The sequence below is a fragment of the Aplysia californica genome, unplaced genomic scaffold (assembly GCF_000002075.1).
Source record: "Aplysia californica isolate F4 #8 unplaced genomic scaffold, AplCal3.0 scaffold01194, whole genome shotgun sequence".
Classification (NCBI taxonomy): Eukaryota; Metazoa; Mollusca; class Gastropoda; order Aplysiida; family Aplysiidae; genus Aplysia; species Aplysia californica.
In genome coordinates, this window is record NW_004798464.1 from 21,799 (window position 1) to 42,037 (window position 20,239).

The 20,239-nt window shown below is 43.5% G+C and overlaps 2 protein-coding genes across 4 annotated transcripts in view; one reads left to right on the forward strand and one right to left on the reverse strand.

Annotated features, from left to right (window-relative positions):
* Positions 1–11,199: 11,199 nt before the first annotated feature.
* Positions 11,200–20,239, reverse strand: part of LOC101864114 — an 81,216-nt gene continuing 72,176 nt past the window's right edge. Inside the window, exon 7 of the mRNA XM_035973393.1 lies at positions 11,200–12,352. Coding sequence (XP_035829286.1) covers positions 12,182–12,352 — 171 coding nt within the window. The 3' untranslated portion in view covers positions 11,200–12,181. The remainder of the gene's footprint in view (positions 12,353–20,239) is intronic.
* The window catches only part of LOC101863863 (receptor-like kinase LIP1), a gene marked incomplete at its 3' end in the record, with an annotated part of 10,756 nt that continues 4,829 nt past the window's right edge, over positions 14,313–20,239 (forward strand). Inside the window, 5 exon segments of one of the 3 annotated variants that reach the window (XM_013090253.2) lie at positions 14,313–14,656; positions 16,153–16,316; positions 16,968–17,175; positions 17,641–17,764; positions 19,367–19,577. In XM_013090253.2, the coding sequence (XP_012945707.1) occupies positions 16,204–16,316; positions 16,968–17,175; positions 17,641–17,764; positions 19,367–19,577 (656 nt within the window). 3 annotated transcript variants of the gene reach the window in all.

A 20,239-nucleotide genomic window follows, 5' to 3' on the forward strand; every position in this document is an offset into this window, starting at 1 on the left:
TTCTCTAAAATGTTCCCCTTTCACCTCCTTTCCTGCTCTCTGGCAATCTTCTGTCGTCTGCTTTCGTCTTCACATTTTGTCCCTGCCCCCCTCACCTCCTTTGCCCCCTCCTCTGGGTCCCTGACTCTTTCTGCAGCGTTTCTACTGCTACTCCTTGGCTCCTTCTTACTGCTGTGTTTCAGCCACACCCCTGGTTTTATAGTAGGTAAGATCTAACACCTGGCCTTCTCGGATAATAATAATAAATAATGGATTGCATTTATATAGCGAATATCCACTTATGCAATGCTCTATGCGCTTAACTTGATACATATTAATGGATTTACAAATCAATTTTAAAGGCACATAGTGTTACATACACGTGCACACACATATTCACGCACGCACGGACCACACTTTCATACGTACCCACATACACACATACGTACATAAAATAATATGCACATACGCACACACAAACTCACAACGGTCTACAGCTTGGATGGATTCTGTCTAACCGAAATATGATGAAAATAGAAATGCTTTTAGTTTCTTCTTTAAAATTTTTTGATTTTCTGCTTCTCTGATAGTTTTTGGAAGCCTATTCCAAACAAGTGGGGATACAGTCGAAAAGTCTCGGAAGTCTGTAGGCAAGTTGCGCACGTTAAAGACCCCTCAGTGGTTCAAAATTGATAAGAGTAGGCTTCGGTCGCCACTCGGGCAAAATTCAAAATTTCCTACCAAACTGAACATGTTTAATGTGTCCCGCGCGCTCATTTGACGTTATGCAATTGGAAGCACCGTAAAACATTTACTTTAAAAAAGACGTTGGCGGTCATAGTTTGTGTACCTTTGTGTGAGTGAGTTGTGCATCGTTGTATATCATCTATTTGTGGTGGCCCAATGTTGCTATTCAAAAGTCTTTTTAATGGCTGCATCGATCGACATGCGGTTTTCGCCAAAAGATTCTTTAAAATATTATCCAGATCATGACGCCCTTGTTTTTTTAAAGTTTTTAGACAGTTTTGCTGAAAAAGCTAAATTTCTATTTCGCCGATCACTTTTGTAGGCCGACGCTTCTGTCTCTGTAATTTTAGAAAACCCGGAAGTGATATTTCGCAAAGAGCATTTTGTTTTGAGAGTATAGAGATGTAGACCTAATTTTTTTGTGTCTCTCAAGATTTATTGCCCCATTCCAGTATAGTGTAAATATAGTAGGCCAATGACTTTTAGTTGATATTAAAGCACCGATCATTCCTTTTATCGAAAGGGGGCCCAGCTAGGGTATTCTAAATGTAGCAAGTGCATGTCTGTTTTGGTGTTCTGACATAATATCCACACACGCTTTACCCCATGGATCACTAAAGCTTTCCTTATCTTATCTTATCTTATCTTATCTTATCTTATCTTTGGTCCTGTGACAGTATAAAAGAGTTGCATTCACTGTGTCGTCTGCTGCCCAGGTCCAGGTCTTGGCTATGACTTGTGTGGCATCGTCTCAGCTTTCTTCCCTTCGATACAATTACATTCCTGTCACACTCGACTTTTCCAGTCCTCTGTTTTTGTCAACAATTAACTGTCCCGTGAATGTCATCTGTCTCCCCCTCATTGTCTCGATCGTGATCTTTTCATGTTTGCCATTTCAAGCAATTAATTCTTGGTTTAGTTTCTTCTACGCCCATGACATTTTCCTTATTCTTTTTGTATGACCCACATTTCTGTTGCTTCTAATTTCCAGATGTTATTGTTGTCGATTGCCCAAAACTTCCATCATGTAAAGGAACAGCTCAAAGTATAGGTCTTCGAGTTCTCCAGCAACTCCACTCATGTAAAGGAACAGCTCAAAGTGTAGGTCTTCGAGTTCTCCAGCCATTCCCTAGCTCAGAATTACAACGTCGTTCTATCTGCACAGTACCTAGTTAATAATAATAATAATAATAATAATAATAATAATAATAATAATAATAGATAGCATTTGTATAGCACATGCCCCCGCTCAACAGCAGGCTCTATGCGCTTTACACTATATTATTACCCCAGCAAACCATAGAACACTCCGAAACATTCTCAGCTTCCGCGGAAGCATACAGTGCAAGCTGCGGATTTCACGCGCTCAAACACTATCAAACTGACAAGATCTTTCTCTGTCTATAGCTGGGCACCCATTTCCACCTGGGTGAAGTGAGGAAAATTTGAGCAAAGTGCCTTTCCCAAGGACACAACGTCGGGGCCCTGACGGGATTCGAACCCACGACCTTACGGTTGCGAGTCCGAGAGCCTAACCACTAGGCCACGGACGTTTTGAGAAATTCAACATAAAAAAGGATGAGTTTCACAATATTTCAAGGTTTTTTTTCGAATGCAATTCTGTGAATATCTTGATAACGACAACGAATGATCTTAGGATTTTGTGAGAGCTGATAGAACATTTGATTTCTCACCTCACGGTCTAACAGCCCAAAACGACCAAAAGTGTCAGAAAGGACTTTATCATTCTAAGGTAGCACAGTGTAATGTCTTTGTGTGACTGACGTCATGATACGAGACAGATATTATCTGAAAGTATCTTTTTCCGTGGGGTTTATCTTTGGACCTCTGAGGTATATATTCCATCTACGACAACTGTACTTATACTGCTCATATCCACCCTCTATAGCATCATCATCATCACCCAGCGCCAGATCGGCGACAAACATCGCGATCATGGTTCTCCATTCATTCCTTTGCTCGGATGCTCTTAAAAAAGCTACGTTTCCCTGATCTTTCCCTGTTACCCATTTGTTTAGGTTCCCTAAGTAGGTGGGCCTACCCCTGCAATCTTGCCAGTGAGAGGTAAATGTTCAAGACCCTTATGCCTATTCAAGTGTCCCAAAAACTGCAGTTGTCATTTCCTGATCGTTTTTATCAGTGAGCGTCCCACGTGGGCTTCATCAAGTACTAGTTTCCTTTGATTTATTTTCCTTCGACGATATTCACAGCAGTCTCCCAAGAAACTACATTTCTGTAGCTTCTATTTTATTACCCCAGCAGGCCCTAAAACACTCAAAGGAAAATATTCTCGGCTTCACGGGAAGCATACAGTGCGAGCTGAGGATTACAAATGATAAAACACTATCAGACTGTCAAGATCTTTCGCTGTCTGTAGCAGGGTATCCACTCCTTCCTGGCTAAATTGAGGAAAATTCGTGTAAATTGCCTTTCCCAAGGATGCAATGTCGGACCCCTGGCAGGATTCAAACCCATGACCTTACAGTTGCGAGTCCCAGAGACTAACTATTACACCATTGACGCCAGTTGCAGGAGTCTTCAACAAGTGGCCAGTTGACCAATGGTGTGACTTAACACACACACACGCACACTTATCTACACACATACACACACACACACACACACACACACACACACACGTACTCACACACACACGTACACACACGCACACATACACACATACACACACAAACGCACACACACACACGCACACACATACATACATACACACACGTACACACAGATACAGACATACATACAAACACACACACACACACACACACACACACACACACACACACACACACATACACACAACAATGAACAAAACGAACATTAATATGTTGAAAATTGATATTATTTCTTGTATTCCAAAGTGAGTGGAAAAATGAGAAAGTCGGCGAGGATCACAAGTGACAGTGGTCGTCAAACACTCGCACGGAATGTTGCTCAATAAATAACAACAATAAATTATTCTCAATTCATTCGTCCACCAGCTGTTCAAACGTACAAAGGTCAATATTTTCTCTTTTAGAATAGCATTTTTGAATTTTTTAATACCAATTTCTCACTCTGCGATATCGGTTACTTGTGCTCAAGAAATTTTTTGTCGAAATTAAAATCCTAAAAGTTGAAAAAAACAAACAAGACAAATAAATAATGAAAGTACAGATTTTAAAAGAATGAAACAGTTTTTTTTTTCTCTCTCTTGTGAACTTTTGCTTTCTGAGCATAGCACTTTTGAACAGCTTGTCGACGAGATGAACAAAATCAGGTGGTAAAAAGTAATAAATTAACAATGTGTAGCGAGACAAGTTAGATGAAGGCTGGGTGGGTGTGGGTCTGAAAGACAAATTATGAGGAACAGAATCATGAACAAAACCAAAGCACTCAAAGTCAGGACATGGACAAGTATGGAATGCAGTGGAGACGACAATAGAACAATAATGAGAATATATTATGCGTATTTTTCTCCAATCTCTTGTTGAAGCAATATAAAAAAAAACGAACAAACAAACTTAAGCCGTGAACATCTGTTTTATGCGTTCAGATTGTTGAAATATTCGATACCTGAATGAGATTTGAAAATTGCAACATCTGTAAAAGGACACTGGATAAAGATAAATTCTTTCTGTAAGTGGGAGATCAGTAGTTTGTAAAACAAACAACTTTTGGTGGACGAAAAGGAAAACTGGTGGAAAGGGGGATGAGGTGGAGGATTTGGAAGGTCATGATTGTTTTAGCCGAGAGGTACGGGGCTATTTACGAGGTGGACACGCACAAATGTTGTCAATGAAATAGCAACAAGACCAAAGCCCCGTTTTACAGAACCGTGGATCTACGTGGAGGGGTGAGGGTGGGGGTGGGGGGTGGGGGGTGCCTATGTACAGAACAGTGGATCTACGCGGGTAGGCAAATCTTGCGGAAGCTGGGGACATAGTAGTGTATGTCTATGAAGTAGTGGCTTATGTCTATCTCGTGGAGTTATATGTCTATGACACATTGGTATATGTCTAAGGCTATGAGACTGACTTATATTATAATATGTCTATTACACAGTGATGTCTATGATGAAGTGGTACATTGTGAGCGTTGTCAGGACGCTCACTTCTGATATTCAGCTTTGGGATTTTCTCCTTCTGTCCTGACAAACAATGTATCGTCCTTATCCCTCCTCCTTTTCCTTTCCTTATACGTTACTCTATAGTAATGCCTCTAGTCTTCGGCACTCACAAGACTCATTTGTGTTGTAAGAACCGTGAAATTCCTACAAAAACTAAAATAATATTCACCTTTTTGACAGAACGGTTACGATTTCTCAGACAGCTATTCAGATGTACCAAAGTCGAACATTTTAGGAGGCGGGCTTGTAATCCTGTCTCTCATGGCCAGCCCAGGCTGAGAGGGATACAACATCTCAGCAGAAAGACCCAGGCTGAGAGGGACACAACATTGTAGTAGAAAGACCGAGATACTTGATAAAAACTTTCTCTGCACCCGGGCATCGAACCCGGGTCTCCTGTGTGCGACAGCGAAGCGCCTACCCACTACACCGCAGACTCCAGTCGTTCTGTCGTTCCCTAAACAAACAAAAAGAAGGAGGAGGGAGAGTGGGGGAGGGGGGCGTCAGAATGGAGAGCTATCGTCTCTTACTAAGGTCAAGGACGGAGCAATAAGGGATCTCTTCGGCCATTCCCTGGCCCACGCCTGAGGGTATAGATCTAACGCACAACACGAGAACTCACACGTTGCCCTCACTCCTCATTGTTGTATGTCAGAACTCGATCTTTTCAGGCGAAGCAAAAACCTGTTATATTTCAGGAGGGACATTTGGTCAATACAAAATGTATAAGTTGTCTAAGTGCGTCAGTACTTTAAGAAGAGGAATAAGACAAGGAGCAATCGATGCGCCTCACCAAGCCCTACAACATACTTGACTTTCATTTTTTCCGACATTTTGACATTCGCCAATGTTGAATGACGACGACGAGATAAAGCAGCCATGACACATATTTGAATACACTCTAGCCTAGCAACATCGTTTGTCGAGAGATACAAAGTCGAACCTGTGCTAGCAGCCACCTGTACAAGACAATCACCTGTCCAAGACAATCACCTGTACAAGACAATCACCTGTCCAAGACATCACCTGTACAAGACAATCACCAGTCCAAGACAATCACTTGTATAAGACAACCATTTGTACAAGACAACCACCTGTACAAGACAATCACCTGTACAAGACAATCACCAGTCCAAGACAATCACCTGTATAAAACAATCACCAGTACAAGACAATCACCTGTATAAAACAATCACCTGTACAAGACAATCACCTGTACAATACAATCACCTGTACAAGACAATCACCTGTACAATACAATCACTTGTACAATACAATCACCTGTACAAGACAATCACCTGTACAAGACAATCACCTGTACAATACAATCACCTGTACAAACGAATACTTCCCACATCACCCTTTGTCGTTTTCCTCTGTTACAACGCCACTGCCATAAAGGACACCTGTTTAAGATGCCCACCTTTCTGACCCCACTATGGACTGTTGTCTTGAACAAGTTCCACTGTATGTCTACATTCTTCTTTCCTGAATATTTCTTTATTCCGTTCAACTAATCTGTAAATATCTGCCAATTATGGTGTTACCCCCACCCTCCAAAACAAACAAACAAACAAACAACAACAACAAACAAACAAACAAACAAACAACAACAACAAACAACAACAACAAACAAACAAACAACAACAACAAACAAACCCCCACAAAAAAAGAAAACCCAACAAAAAGCAAAAAGAAAAATAAGGGGACAAAAAATAACCCAAAAAACAAAAACAAACAAAACTAAACAACAAGAACCCCAAAAAGTACACAGGCTAAAGCAATGGACAAGACATCGCTAGTCATGAACTGTATTGCTTTGACTCTGTCTGCTAGGGGGTGGGGGGTGCCTATGTACAGAACAGTGGATCTACGCGGGTAGGCAAATCTTGCGGAAGCTGGGGACATAGTAGTGTATGTCTATGAAGTAGTGGCTTATGTCTATCTCGTGGAGTTATATGTCTATGACACATTGGTATATGTCTAAGGCTATGAGACTGACTTATATTATAATATGTCTATTACACAGTGATGTCTATGATGAAGTGGTACATTGTGAGCGTTGTCAGGACGCTCACTTCTGATATTCAGCTTTGGGATTTTCTCCTTCTGTCCTGACAAACAATGTATCGTCCTTATCCCTCCTCCTTTTCCTTTCCTTATACGTTACTCTATAGTAATGCCTCTAGTCTTCGGCACTCACAAGACTCATTTGTGTTGTAAGAACCGTGAAATTCCTACAAAAACTAAAATAATATTCACCTTTTTGACAGAACGGTTACGATTTCTCAGACAGCTATTCAGATGTACCAAAGTCGAACATTTTAGGAGGCGGGCTTGTAATCCTGTCTCTCATGGCCAGCCCAGGCTGAGAGGGATACAACATCTCAGCAGAAAGACCCAGGCTGAGAGGGACACAACATTGTAGTAGAAAGACCGAGATACTTGATAAAAACTTTCTCTGCACCCGGGCATCGAACCCGGGTCTCCTGTGTGCGACAGCGAAGCGCCTACCCACTACACCGCAGACTCCAGTCGTTCTGTCGTTCCCTAAACAAACAAAAAGAAGGAGGAGGGAGAGTGGGGGAGGGGGGCGTCAGAATGGAGAGCTATCGTCTCTTACTAAGGTCAAGGACGGAGCAATAAGGGATCTCTTCGGCCATTCCCTGGCCCACGCCTGAGGGTATAGATCTAACGCACAACACGAGAACTCACACGTTGCCCTCACTCCTCATTGTTGTATGTCAGAACTCGATCTTTTCAGGCGAAGCAAAAACCTGTTATATTTCAGGAGGGACATTTGGTCAATACAAAATGTATAAGTTGTCTAAGTGCGTCAGTACTTTAAGAAGAGGAATAAGACAAGGAGCAATCGATGCGCCTCACCAAGCCCTACAACATACTTGACTTTCATTTTTTCCGACATTTTGACATTCGCCAATGTTGAATGACGACGACGAGATAAAGCAGCCATGACACATATTTGAATACACTCTAGCCTAGCAACATCGTTTGTCGAGAGATACAAAGTCGAACCTGTGCTAGCAGCCACCTGTACAAGACAATCACCTGTCCAAGACAATCACCTGTACAAGACAATCACCTGTCCAAGACATCACCTGTACAAGACAATCACCAGTCCAAGACAATCACTTGTATAAGACAACCATTTGTACAAGACAACCACCTGTACAAGACAATCACCTGTACAAGACAATCACCAGTCCAAGACAATCACCTGTATAAAACAATCACCAGTACAAGACAATCACCTGTATAAAACAATCACCTGTACAAGACAATCACCTGTACAATACAATCACCTGTACAAGACAATCACCTGTACAATACAATCACTTGTACAATACAATCACCTGTACAAGACAATCACCTGTACAAGACAATCACCTGTACAATACAATCACCTGTACAAGACAATCACCTGTACAATACAATCACCTGTACAAACGAATACTTCCCACATCACCCTTTGTCGTTTTCCTCTGTTACAACGCCACTGCCATAAAGGACACCTGTTTAAGATGCCCACCTTTCTGACCCCACTATGGACTGTTGTCTTGAACAAGTTCCACTGTATGTCTACATTCTTCTTTCCTGAATATTTCTTTATTCCGTTCAACTAATCTGTAAATATCTGCCAATTATGGTGTTACCCCCACCCTCCAAAACAAACAAACAAACAAACAACAACAACAAACAAACAAACAAACAAACAACAACAACAAACAACAACAACAAACAAACAAACAACAACAACAAACAAACCCCCACAAAAAAAGAAAACCCAACAAAAAGCAAAAAGAAAAATAAGGGGACAAAAAATAACCCAAAAAACAAAAACAAACAAAACTAAACAACAAGAACCCCAAAAAGTACACAGGCTAAAGCAATGGACAAGACATCGCTAGTCATGAACTGTATTGCTTTGACTCTGTCTGCAAGGGCTTCGTCCAGGGGCTGTGGGGACACACACTGCAGGAGAGAGAGAGAGAGAGAGAGAGAGAGAGAGAGAGAGAGAGAGAGAGAGAGAGAGAGAGAGAGAGAGAGAGAGAAAACGAGAGAGAGAAAGAAAGAAAGAGAGAGAGAAAGAAAGAAACAGAGACAGAGAGAGACAGAGAGAGAGACAGAGAGAGAGACAGAGAGAGAGACAGAGAGAGAGAGAAAGAGAGAGAGAGAGAGAGGAGAGAGAAAGAAAGAAAGAGAGAGAGAAAGAAAGAAAGAGAGAGAGAGACAGAGAGAGAGAGAGAGAGAGAGGAGAGAGAAAGAAAGAAAGAGAGAGAAAGAACGAAAGAGAGAGAAAGAAAGAAAGAGACAGACAGACAGAGAGAGAGAGACAGACAGAGAGAGAGACAGAGAGCGAGAGAGAGAGAGAGAGAGAGAGAGAGAGAGAGAGAGAGAGAGAGAGAGAGAGAGAGAGAGAGAGAGAGAGAGATAAAGAGCATAGTGCTAAATAAGAATAAACAAACTGTAAAAGTGGGAGCGGGACAGGGTAAAAGACATAATTCACCTGTACAGTTTGTACATTTCGAATGTCACCACTTGTAGGATATTGCATAAAACACAACAAACATTCTTTGTTCCTTTCTCCGTATATCTACACTTACGAAAGAGCACTTCCCACTTTGCTCTAGTGTTTTTTAAATATTATAATGACAACGTTCAAGCCATTCACCTGTCCTAGACAACCACATATTTCTTCAACAATATGTAGTCGTCAGTTTCAAGCGTACTTTCTCCTTCTATCTCCATGTTACATCAAAAACAAACAAACAAACAAACGAACAAACAAATAAAAACATAACACTCTTGCCCTGGCCAGTGATGTGGTCAGAGATGTCAACAAAACACAACAAAAGAACACAAACATAGACCACGACACAGGTTGCAACAGCGACAGCAAAAATTATAGATCTACCATCTAACGAAACCGTAAAAGTAACAATAACATCAGAAACAAAACAAACAACAGCACCAGTAACAACAACAACAACAACAACAACTACAACAACAACTACAACAAATACTTCAACAGAAAAGGGAGACTGGACTACCTCACTCGTCATGGCGAGAATCAATTTATCAGGGTCGCACATTGGCGCAACAGAGAAAATAATAATTATAACTTATTATGTTGCTCCTTAAATCCGTCGACATCCCCTCCCCCCCAACCACACACACACTACGCCAACCAGACAGACAGACAGACAGACAGACACACACACACACTCACACACATACAAACATACACACAAACACACACACACACACACTGTAGACGCAACAACTGCATAATCAACAATGAACAAAACGTAATGACATGACGATGGGAGAGGCAGTAAGCGGGAACCTTTCTTTTCGTCTGTCATCACTCACAGCCGAAATGTATCACGATCTCCACGTATTTCTAGCGGTAATCACAGCTTGTTGAGGGAAATTATAGGTGGATATCAAGTATGATCTTCCAATTTTGTCACAGGAAAGAAACCGCGCTCATGTTCCTGAACATCTCTGTTTAATGGAAGCTGATTTATGATGTTTGTGGTGGATGTGAGACTTGCCAACCACGCGCGCAAACTTTTGTCTTCACATTTCTGTCACGACGAGGCAGAATCAGGCGCTTGTCAATTTTGGGACATTTGGAGTTAGTGATATCATCTTTTGAAGAAAAACAAAACACGCCTATCTTGAAAAGAAGTTGAGATATTTGAGATTGAATGAGGTCGGGCTTCGTCGCCTGGTATCAGAGGTAAAATTAGAGAGAAAAAGGCCACCAAAGTTTGGTGATTTCCAAAGCTTGAGTATCCGTGGAATCTGATAATTTATATTTGTTGTGCCTTTAATCAATGTCTTTGTAGAAATATGTCAAAAATTAGAAAAAAAATAATTGCCAAACTGGTGGGAAAATGCCCATATCTTCGAATGTATTATTTTGACAAGCGTTTGATTCCACCACGATGTCTCACATTTACACCTTGCTCGTTGGGAGCAGTTCTCTGTCCCCTTCAGTGTCCATAAAACCGTAGACATCTTTTTTTTCACCGTGTCGCTGTCATGAAAGAAGCGGGAATCGGACAACCGCGAAATGCAATCAGCCTGTATATATTCGAAATGTGCGAGGCTAGATTGCATCTGTTGCAAATTTTGTTTTTAGTATTTTTACAATATGTTTTACAAAGAAACTGAAAACCAGAAAGCCATCAAATTGTTCCACAAGAAGTTTTAGATAAATTTCTACAAATAAACCGGGCAGTAAGGCACAGGTTATCACTTGTCATCAACAGTTGTAGGGTTTCTTTTTTTTTTTTTTAGAGTGGGGAAAATAGACGCGTTCTTGTTGGGTGGTACAAGTGAGTGGACGCGGGAGAGGAATCTGCTTCTACAAATTATTCTTAGCACTTGACTGTAATATCGTGGTCTAGCTGTAGCAGATTAAGGTGAGTAAAGGTAAGACAAAGCAGTTTGATGGTTTCACGCTCCCTGGACGCACGCGCAGTCAGAGGAGATACACACGGGTCGCTCACAACAGACATAGCTCTGACGAGCGACGCTGGGGTAACTCTATGGTAGACGCGGCCTGGACACACAGACGTAAAGTAAGCAGATGACTCGCCGGGGATTCTTGTACCCTGACCTCCATATATGTCACGTGGTTACCATCACCGGCTGTCGGTTGACTTTTTCACGTCTACACCGACTGTCTACGAAGATAATATAGAACCACGTTGAACGCCTCTAACAGCACTGTAAGGTTATCCAAGAGGAGACATTGACTGTTGGACAGGCTTCAAACCAGAGGGAGTGGGGGTGGGGAGGGGGAGGGAGATTCTTGTAGATTCCACCTACCCCTTTCCGGTCCACCATAGGGGGCAGTATATATTTTCTGGTATGCGAAATTTCTCGCTGGCATTTGAATTTCTCGTGTCCGTCTGTCCGTCTCTGTGTGTTTGTACTTCTGCTCGATTCCGCTGTTTCTTCCACCTCCCCTCCTCTCTGCGTGCCACATCCCCACGAGGCCCTTCATAAGGAAAGCAAAGACAGCGGTTCTTTACCCGTCAACCTCTGAGCCAGAGATGATACCTCTGATCCAGAGATGATACCTCTGGTTTCTGGCTTCCAGACCCCAGGTTTCAGAAGCATATCACGGGTATGTGGCGCTGTCTGCATAACGTCAAAAGATGATAACACCGCACTGTGTTCCAGAGACAGCGTTGTGTCGGAGGGATGTCATCATTGAAGTAGCACTGGGCAAAGTTCAGCCCAGATTTTTCCTGGAAGCCGGCGGTGCTGACGTCAGACGTGCCTCCCGGAAGCGCCGTTGCTGGACACCTCCTCGAGGACTGGCGTGACGCGGTTGGGTTTGGACGGGTACACACAGATGACGAGGCCGATGAGGACCACGATGAAGGCGGCCACGCTAAAGCCGATCACCCCGCCACACGACACCTCCATCAGTCGGGTCACCTTACGAGGGAGAGAGGAACACTTTGTTAGTTGGAGTATAGAACGAGTTTTACGGCACTTGTAATACAGTTAGGTAATATAAGTGCAGGTGGGGGAGGGGGGGACTGGAAGGAAAACATGGTTAATTGTAGTTTAGAAAGAGTTTTACGGCATTTGTAGCACAGTTAGGCTATATAAGTTCAGACGGAGGACAACAAAATATGATTAGTTGTAGTTTTAGTGAGAGGTTTACTGTACTTGTAATACATGAACAGCTCCAAAAACAAATGAAGAAGTCTTGGTTGAAGCAAATTGCAGGCGACAGCTTATGACGAATATACGAAAGCGACAGGCAAAGTTCATTGAACATACAATGCGGAAAAAGGCATTGGAGAATATTGTAACAACAGGCAAGTTTGATGGAAAGAGAGGCAGAGGCAGACAGAGGGAAAAGATACTGGACAAGTTGAACAACATGGCTGGGAGCAGCAAGAACAACAGACACCATCGCTGCAAAGCAAGGCAGAGTGAAGTGGAGGTCCATGATCGCCCACGCCAGTCGGCAAGGCATCGGATGATGATGAATACATTTAGTTCATTTAAGTGCCGACGATTAGAGGTGTTACTAGAAAGTAACATACACAGATAAAAGGAGGAGAAATGAGGAGGATACATGTTGAACAGGACAGAAGGAGCAAACCAACCACCTACAGCACACACTTTGGTTACATCAAAACATGGTAAGTTGTAGTTTTAGTAACAGTTTAACAGCACTTGTAATACAGTTAGATCATAAAAGTGCCGGCAGTTACAGGTGTTTACTAGAAAGTAACGTACAATAAAAGAAGGAGAGATAAGGAGGATAGCTGTGACAATAAAGGCGAAGCAAACCACACCAGCCACAACCCACCCAGCACCAAGAGCACAGACATTGGTTACATCAAAACATGGTTACTACAGACTGTTGTCAGTGTACAGTCGAACCTGCCATGACTGCCACCTGTATAATACGACCACCTGTACAAACGGCCACTTTCTATTCTCTCTCTTGTGTTTTTTCTAGAAAATTTCACGGCGTAAAACGGTCACCTGTCCAACGCGTCTGCGGCCCGCCCTATTTATCAACCAAGAACAGACACCCAAATCTTTCATCGCCCGACGCTTTGTCATAAACAAGGTTTTGGCCCCTGACGCTGTGGACGAGTCGTCATAATCCATTTACCTGTCGTTTTGTCCAATCATGTTGGGTAGGTCCCACCCACTGTTGTTTACCCAAGTTGACCACTCAGTAACAATAAATGTTCAGCTGCTGGTGAGGGAAGCGTGTGGTCCGACATAACCCATAAGCCCCGCCCACAACTCCTACACAAATGGTAAGTGAGGTGACCGGTCACTGTTTACCCAGTCTGTAACAATGGACGTGAACATGAACTTGTGCTAGAAGCGTCGCTCGTTCTCCGAGTGGTGGCGAACCGTTTGTTTATTTTCCCTTGTCTTCCTCGACTAACACATTTAATCTTGTTTTACCCTCGCACACTGTCTTCCTCATTTGATACACTTTGTAGAATTTAACATAACATTACAGCAGTCGCGAGACTGTCTCTCTGCGTAAGCAAAAATGCCCATGCCCACACATAAATACACACACACTTGCACACGCGCACACATAAATACACACACACTTGCACACGCACACACACGTAAATGCACACACACTTGCACACGCGCACACATAAATACACACACACTTGCACACGCACACACACGTAAATGCACACACATACACTTGCACACACACGAACGCACACACTCACACACACACACACGCACACACACACACACACATGCACATATGCCTATCCCTAGGCGCTTTTCAATGCCACACCTTGTTTCACTATATAAATAATATGATTATTTTTCCGTACTTGATTCAAAGACTTAACACGCACCAAATCTTCACCAATAAATCAACCCAAAAGCACAATTTTGCGCCATGAAGGCATCAGGAACCAAAGAGGTGTAATAAAATATCCTAGATCGTGAACTCATTACGTACTTCCTGTTCACTACGGAGCGCAATATTTGAGCAGAATAAAGGGCAAGGGGGGTAGGTGCCGCGCACACTCGACTACAGCGAGACTGGAGTTTTGTTCTTCATTTGTGCGTAACGGCGCAGTCCGTGGTGAGAAGATGGGCGGCCATGACAGTGCCAGATCTAGGAGTGTCAGTTTATGTTGGTGACAGACGTCGAAACAGGAAGTGTGCCTGATGAACCCAGAGTTAGACTCTATCAGTGTCAGTCTACTGTGCCCAATCCTGTCTCTGGTAAGTAAAGCAGCCGCGGTTTTTTAAACTTGAGATTTATTCAGAATTTTACTGCATTTGCAAAGCAATTAAGTTCTATAAGTGCCGAAGAAAGTAACATACAAAGTACAGAAGGAGGAGAGATAATGATGACAGATGTTTGATGGGGAAGAAGGAGGATCCGCATAAAAAAAGTGTAAAGCAGCTGTACCCAAATAGAAAATAGTAAAATCGAGGTCTGTGTTAGTTTTGTATCGTGTTTGGTTTGGCGGGTGCTCTGGTGTCGTTTGCTCCTTTTTCATAGTAGACATCTGTCGAACGTATCTCTCTTACTTCTTTTCTTAGTAGATCTAGATCTAGATCTTACATTCTAGTATTACAAGTAACTTGTAATTTCTGGCACGTATCCTTTTTGTGTTTCAAGTGCAGTAAATCACTTACTGAAACTAAATTTAAGTTTTAAAAAGTAAACATCTTGAGTTCCGAGCAGTCAAAGTAGGCTAAACGGACTCTCTTGAGTGACATAGCCTAATCATACAGGAAAACTATAAATAGAAATACAAGCACCATTTCCTGGAACCATACGATAAGTCTGACGTCTTCACATCTATCTCTTTGAGCTTTTTTCCCCCTTGTCTTATCTTACCCAGACAGAAATTCAGACTTTTTTTCTTTGAGCTGTAATCAGATCCTGCCTCACAGATGACATGTCTGTGCATAGATCTAGATATACAACCGGAACGATCAAACACAATGCGCAGTTTTCACAAGTTCCCCTGTCTCATTCCCCACTCGTATCTTTCTTATCTATAACTTTACTGCATATTGCTGTGGGTTGGGAATGCGCGTTTTAGTTTCAATATGTCTTTTTTATCTGAAGGAGTGGGTGGTTGGCTCCTTCTATCCTACCACACGTCAGTCGTTCTTATCTTTTTCCCTTCTTTTCTTTGCATGTTACTCTCTAACAGCACGTCTAACCTTCGGCACTTATAAAACTTATTTGTGTTGTATGTCCCGAAAAATTAAACCTATCCCTTTTGGGGCGGGGGGGGGGGGTGATGGGAAAGGAAGGAGGGGATGAGAGTGCAACCATAGCACATGGACACAAAAGACTGCGTGTGCGTGTCTTGGAAACGATATTGACAGACATGTATAGAACGGAAAGGGTATGAATTTGATTTTTGGGATGAGTGGCGACATTAGAATGAGGACAGGACTTGAAGACATCCTATTCTGAGCACTTGACTCCTTCCATGTCTCTGGCCTCTGGTCTAGTCAGTTGTTTCTTTGTATTTCATTTTGATATGACTTAGTGGCTTTTTAAATGTCTACTTTAGACTACGTTCATCCCGAACACGTCTATCCAGTTGTAGTATATAATATAATATAAATCATAGTGCTCTTATTGCACCAATAGTAAAGTGACCCCCTACGCTTTACTTTCGGATTTGTTCCAGCCTTTTCATCAGACACTGCAGGTCTGCCCCCCCTCCCCACTTTCCCCGCCCCCACACCAGGTCCCCCCCACCCCGTCACAACACCAGCCGTCTGTGTGAACAGCCTGGGAAATGACGTCGGAGCAGGGCAGCCGCGGATTCTACCTGAGTCCACTGGACAGACGGTACAAGCCGGAGGAACTGGTCACTCACATCATCCGTCTGCTGACCAGTGTGGGCCTCAGGTAACCAGGGTAGACCATCAGTGATTTATCTACAGAGGCACCAGCCAGCCATATCAGGTGGTGTTTTAGCCTGTCTCAGGTAACACAAGTAGTAGCAACAAAAGAGGAACAGAGACCTTCCTTCTGTTTTTGTAGTTTTTGCTTTGTTAACGTGCGTACCCTTTTATAAATGTAAGGATATATCATCTCATACACACACACACACACACACACACACACACACACACACACACACGCACACACACACACACACACACACAGGCACACACACTCACACGCACACACACACACACACACACACACGCACACACACACTCACACACACACACACACACACACACACGCACACACGCACATACACACACTCACACACACCTTATTTCGTTGACGTCTTCGACTAGACACTTGGTAGACAAGGAATTAGTCTCGTTGTTTGTTTTTTTCCCTTTTTCGTTTCTTTTCAAAACTCCACAAAACGACCCGAGTTCAAGAACGCCCAGTCTAGGATTCGAACCAGGGTTATCCACTCCGCGGTCCAGCATGATAACGACTGAGCTAAAGAAGCACCCTCGTCTGTCTGTGTCTAGCAGGGAGGTGGACACGGGAAAAATGATTTTAAAAAATAAATTGTGTTTCGTCCTGATGTCCCAGGTGTGACGACGTTTCTAAGATCGCCATCCACCGTGACCTGGGTGTGGCACGAGTGGTGTTGATGACGTCAGAGAACGAGCGGTTCGCCGTGCGCGCCATCGAGCAGCTGAGCAGCCTGATGAAGGTGTTGGACCTCCGGACCATCACGGCCAGGCCAGACCTGGGGCGAGCACGTGGGGTCAGGGACCGCTCCAGCGAGTCCAGATGTGTGAGTACAACTCTAGTCCATCTGTGTGTGTGAGTACAACTCTAGTCAATCTGTGTGTGTGAGTACAACTCTAGTCCATCTGTGTGTGTGAGTACAACTCTAGTCCATCTGTGTGTGAGTACAACTCTAGTCCATCTGTGTGTGTGAGTACAACTCTAGTCCATCTGTGTGTGTGAGTACAACTCTAGTCCATCTGTGTGTGTGAGTACAACTCTAGTCCAACGGCAGAGTATATGGTGTAGCGGTTAGGCACAAAGAGACCCGAGTTCGATTTCCGAGTAAGGGAAATATTCTATTGAGTATCTCGGTCCATTCTGCAGGGATGTTGTATTTCTCTCAGTGTGGGTTGGCCCTCACAGGCAGTGTTAAAATCATTAAATTCTTTTGAAAGTCAGCTTAAGTCATTTTGGCCCATGTTACTCCCTCAAACACGTCCATACCTCTCTCCCCCAACTATCTATGAAGCTCCCCACGGACCGAGAAAAGACAAACGATGAGCAGGCGGCGGAAAAACGGACAGAGCAAGAGCCAGTGGAGGTCAACGGTGAGGACAAAGCGTCATCTGATACACAGAAATCTTCTGACGACGGTAAGATGGTTTGTTTATAAATTCATGTTCGCAACAGCAAATTCAAACCGGCGTTTGTGCTGTTCACGCATGACGTCATAGCTCCCCCCATGGTGGTCCCACAGAGATGTGTTTTTTGTAGGTGTTTTACAGTCCGAACGACCAATGGTAGACGGTCACTTAAGATGCGGCTTTCTTTACTTTTTTAACTTTTCCGATCCAGCGGCCATTTGGGTTCTCGCCATAGCGTACTTTACTAAAGACCGCCATTTGGGTTCTCGCCATAGCGTACTTTACTAAAGAACGCCATTTGGGTTCTAGCCATAGCGTACTTTACTAAAGACCGCCATTTGGGTTCTAGCCATAGCGTACTTTACTAAAGAACGCCATTTGGGTTCTCGCCATAGCGTACTTTACTAAAGAACGCCATTTGGGTTCTCGCCATAGCGTACTTTACTAAAGACCGCCATTTGGGTTCTCGCCATAGCGTACTTTACTAAAGACCGCCATTTGGGTTCTAGCCCTTCGGTCTGTCGACGTGGCAAAGAATTGGCAGGTTTTAACCAGCTGTGCTTTGTCGCTGTATAGAGTCGATGTCTGGGGACGCAGGTAGGTAGGTGCTACGCAGGTCACAAAGTGCTGGGCAGGTAAAGAGGTGGTGTGGTACTGTTTCATCCTGGCAGTCGCACAGCGGGCAGTCGGGTGGGGTATACTTGCGGATCCTATTAAGGTAGGAGTTTAGTGGTATGTGTTGTGTTTGTAGGCGAAAGATCGTGACTTGTGCTCTTCTACTCAGGGAATTTATTGCATCTTTAGAGTTGGGGGCTGTCATGTGTGCAAATACAGTTCTTCCAGTTTTGCCCATTGCCCGTCCATTCAGATGCGGGTTTCCGAACGTGCCTGTCAGGGCCAGCCCCGGAATGAGAGGAATACAACACCCCAACAGAAAGACCGAGAAACACGATAAAAATTCTCCCCGTTTGGTAACCAAACTACGTGAGACGGCGAGGCGGAAAGCCGCTACACCACAGACAGCGGTCCACAGAGAGTGGAGAACCCGGGTGTGTGTTCTAGGTCAAGTGAGCTCTGACTGGAGACCACAACTACACCTTCACCTTGTTTTGTTACTTTGCTGTCAACGTTCTCCTACCAATAGGTATTGCTATGTTAGGCCTGCTCAAGTAGAAACAACGTCTTTATTGCAGTTTTCCCACTTTGTTTTTATCTATGGGGTCTCAAACTCAAATTTTCCGAAAGCCCTCTGCTGGTAGTGTCCGGGTGAGTTTGGCCGCATCAAGTACTTCACAAAAATGTTAGAAGTTCAATAAAATTGTTTATTAAATGAGTGCAACGATCTAATCTTCTCAATCTTTATATTCATGGCAGTTCAAAACCCGAAATGTTGTTCTTTACCGCACAGCGTTTTCTACAAAACGGTACCGTGTTAGAAAAAACGTGCGGGGCTCTCTAACACTAAACTTTGACGTCCACTACGGGCCATAGAATCACGTCTTTCTTGTCTCAGTCAAAGTTTGGGACCCCTGGACCTGTCGTTCCCTTTGACGTGGACGATGCTGGGATAACCAAGCACCTATTTTATCTTGATATTTTGGCCCGCTGAAGGAACTCAGGACGTGGAGCAGGGCAGAGAGGAGACGTGCGCCAGTGACGACAGCGGCCAGGCTAGGTCACTTCCGGAGGCTACCGTGTCAGATCCTGACCTGTCCAGTGCTGTGGTGAACTCTGACCCGGCCATATCCCCAGCTGCGGTCACCTCTGAACCGGCCATATCTACTTCCGCGGCACAGGAGACACACAGCGGAAGTGATGCAAGGTATACGCTGAGTGGGGTTATTGTTTTAAAATCTAGTTTTTAAATACAAATAGGCTGTATAAGTGTCGAAGATCAGAGGTGTTACACATGAGTAATAAACAAAGACATGAAGGAGGAGGGATAAAGACAAAAGTAAAAAAAAAAAAGAAACAAGGAGCGAATTACACCAGAGCACCCGCCAAGTTTTTAAACATATGGGTGGGTGGGTGGGGGGGGGGGGGGGGGGTGATGGGAAAGGAAGGAGGGGATGAGAGTGCAACCATAGCACATGGACACAAAAGACTGCGTGTGCGTGTCTTGGAAACGATATTGACAGACATGTATAGAACGGAAAGGGTATGAATTTGATTTTTGGGATGAGTGGCGACATTAGAATGAGGACAGGACTTGAAGACATCCTATTCTGAGCACTTGACTCCTTCCATGTCTCTGGCCTCTGGTCTAGTCAGTTGTTTCTTTGTATTTCATTTTGATATGACTTAGTGGCTTTTTAAATGTCTACTTTAGACTACGTTCATCCCGAACACGTCTATCCAGTTGTAGTATATAATATAATATAAATCATAGTGCTCTTATTGCACCAATAGTAAAGTGACCCCCTACGCTTTACTTTCGGATTTGTTCCAGCCTTTTCATCAGACACTGCAGGTCTGCCCCCCCTC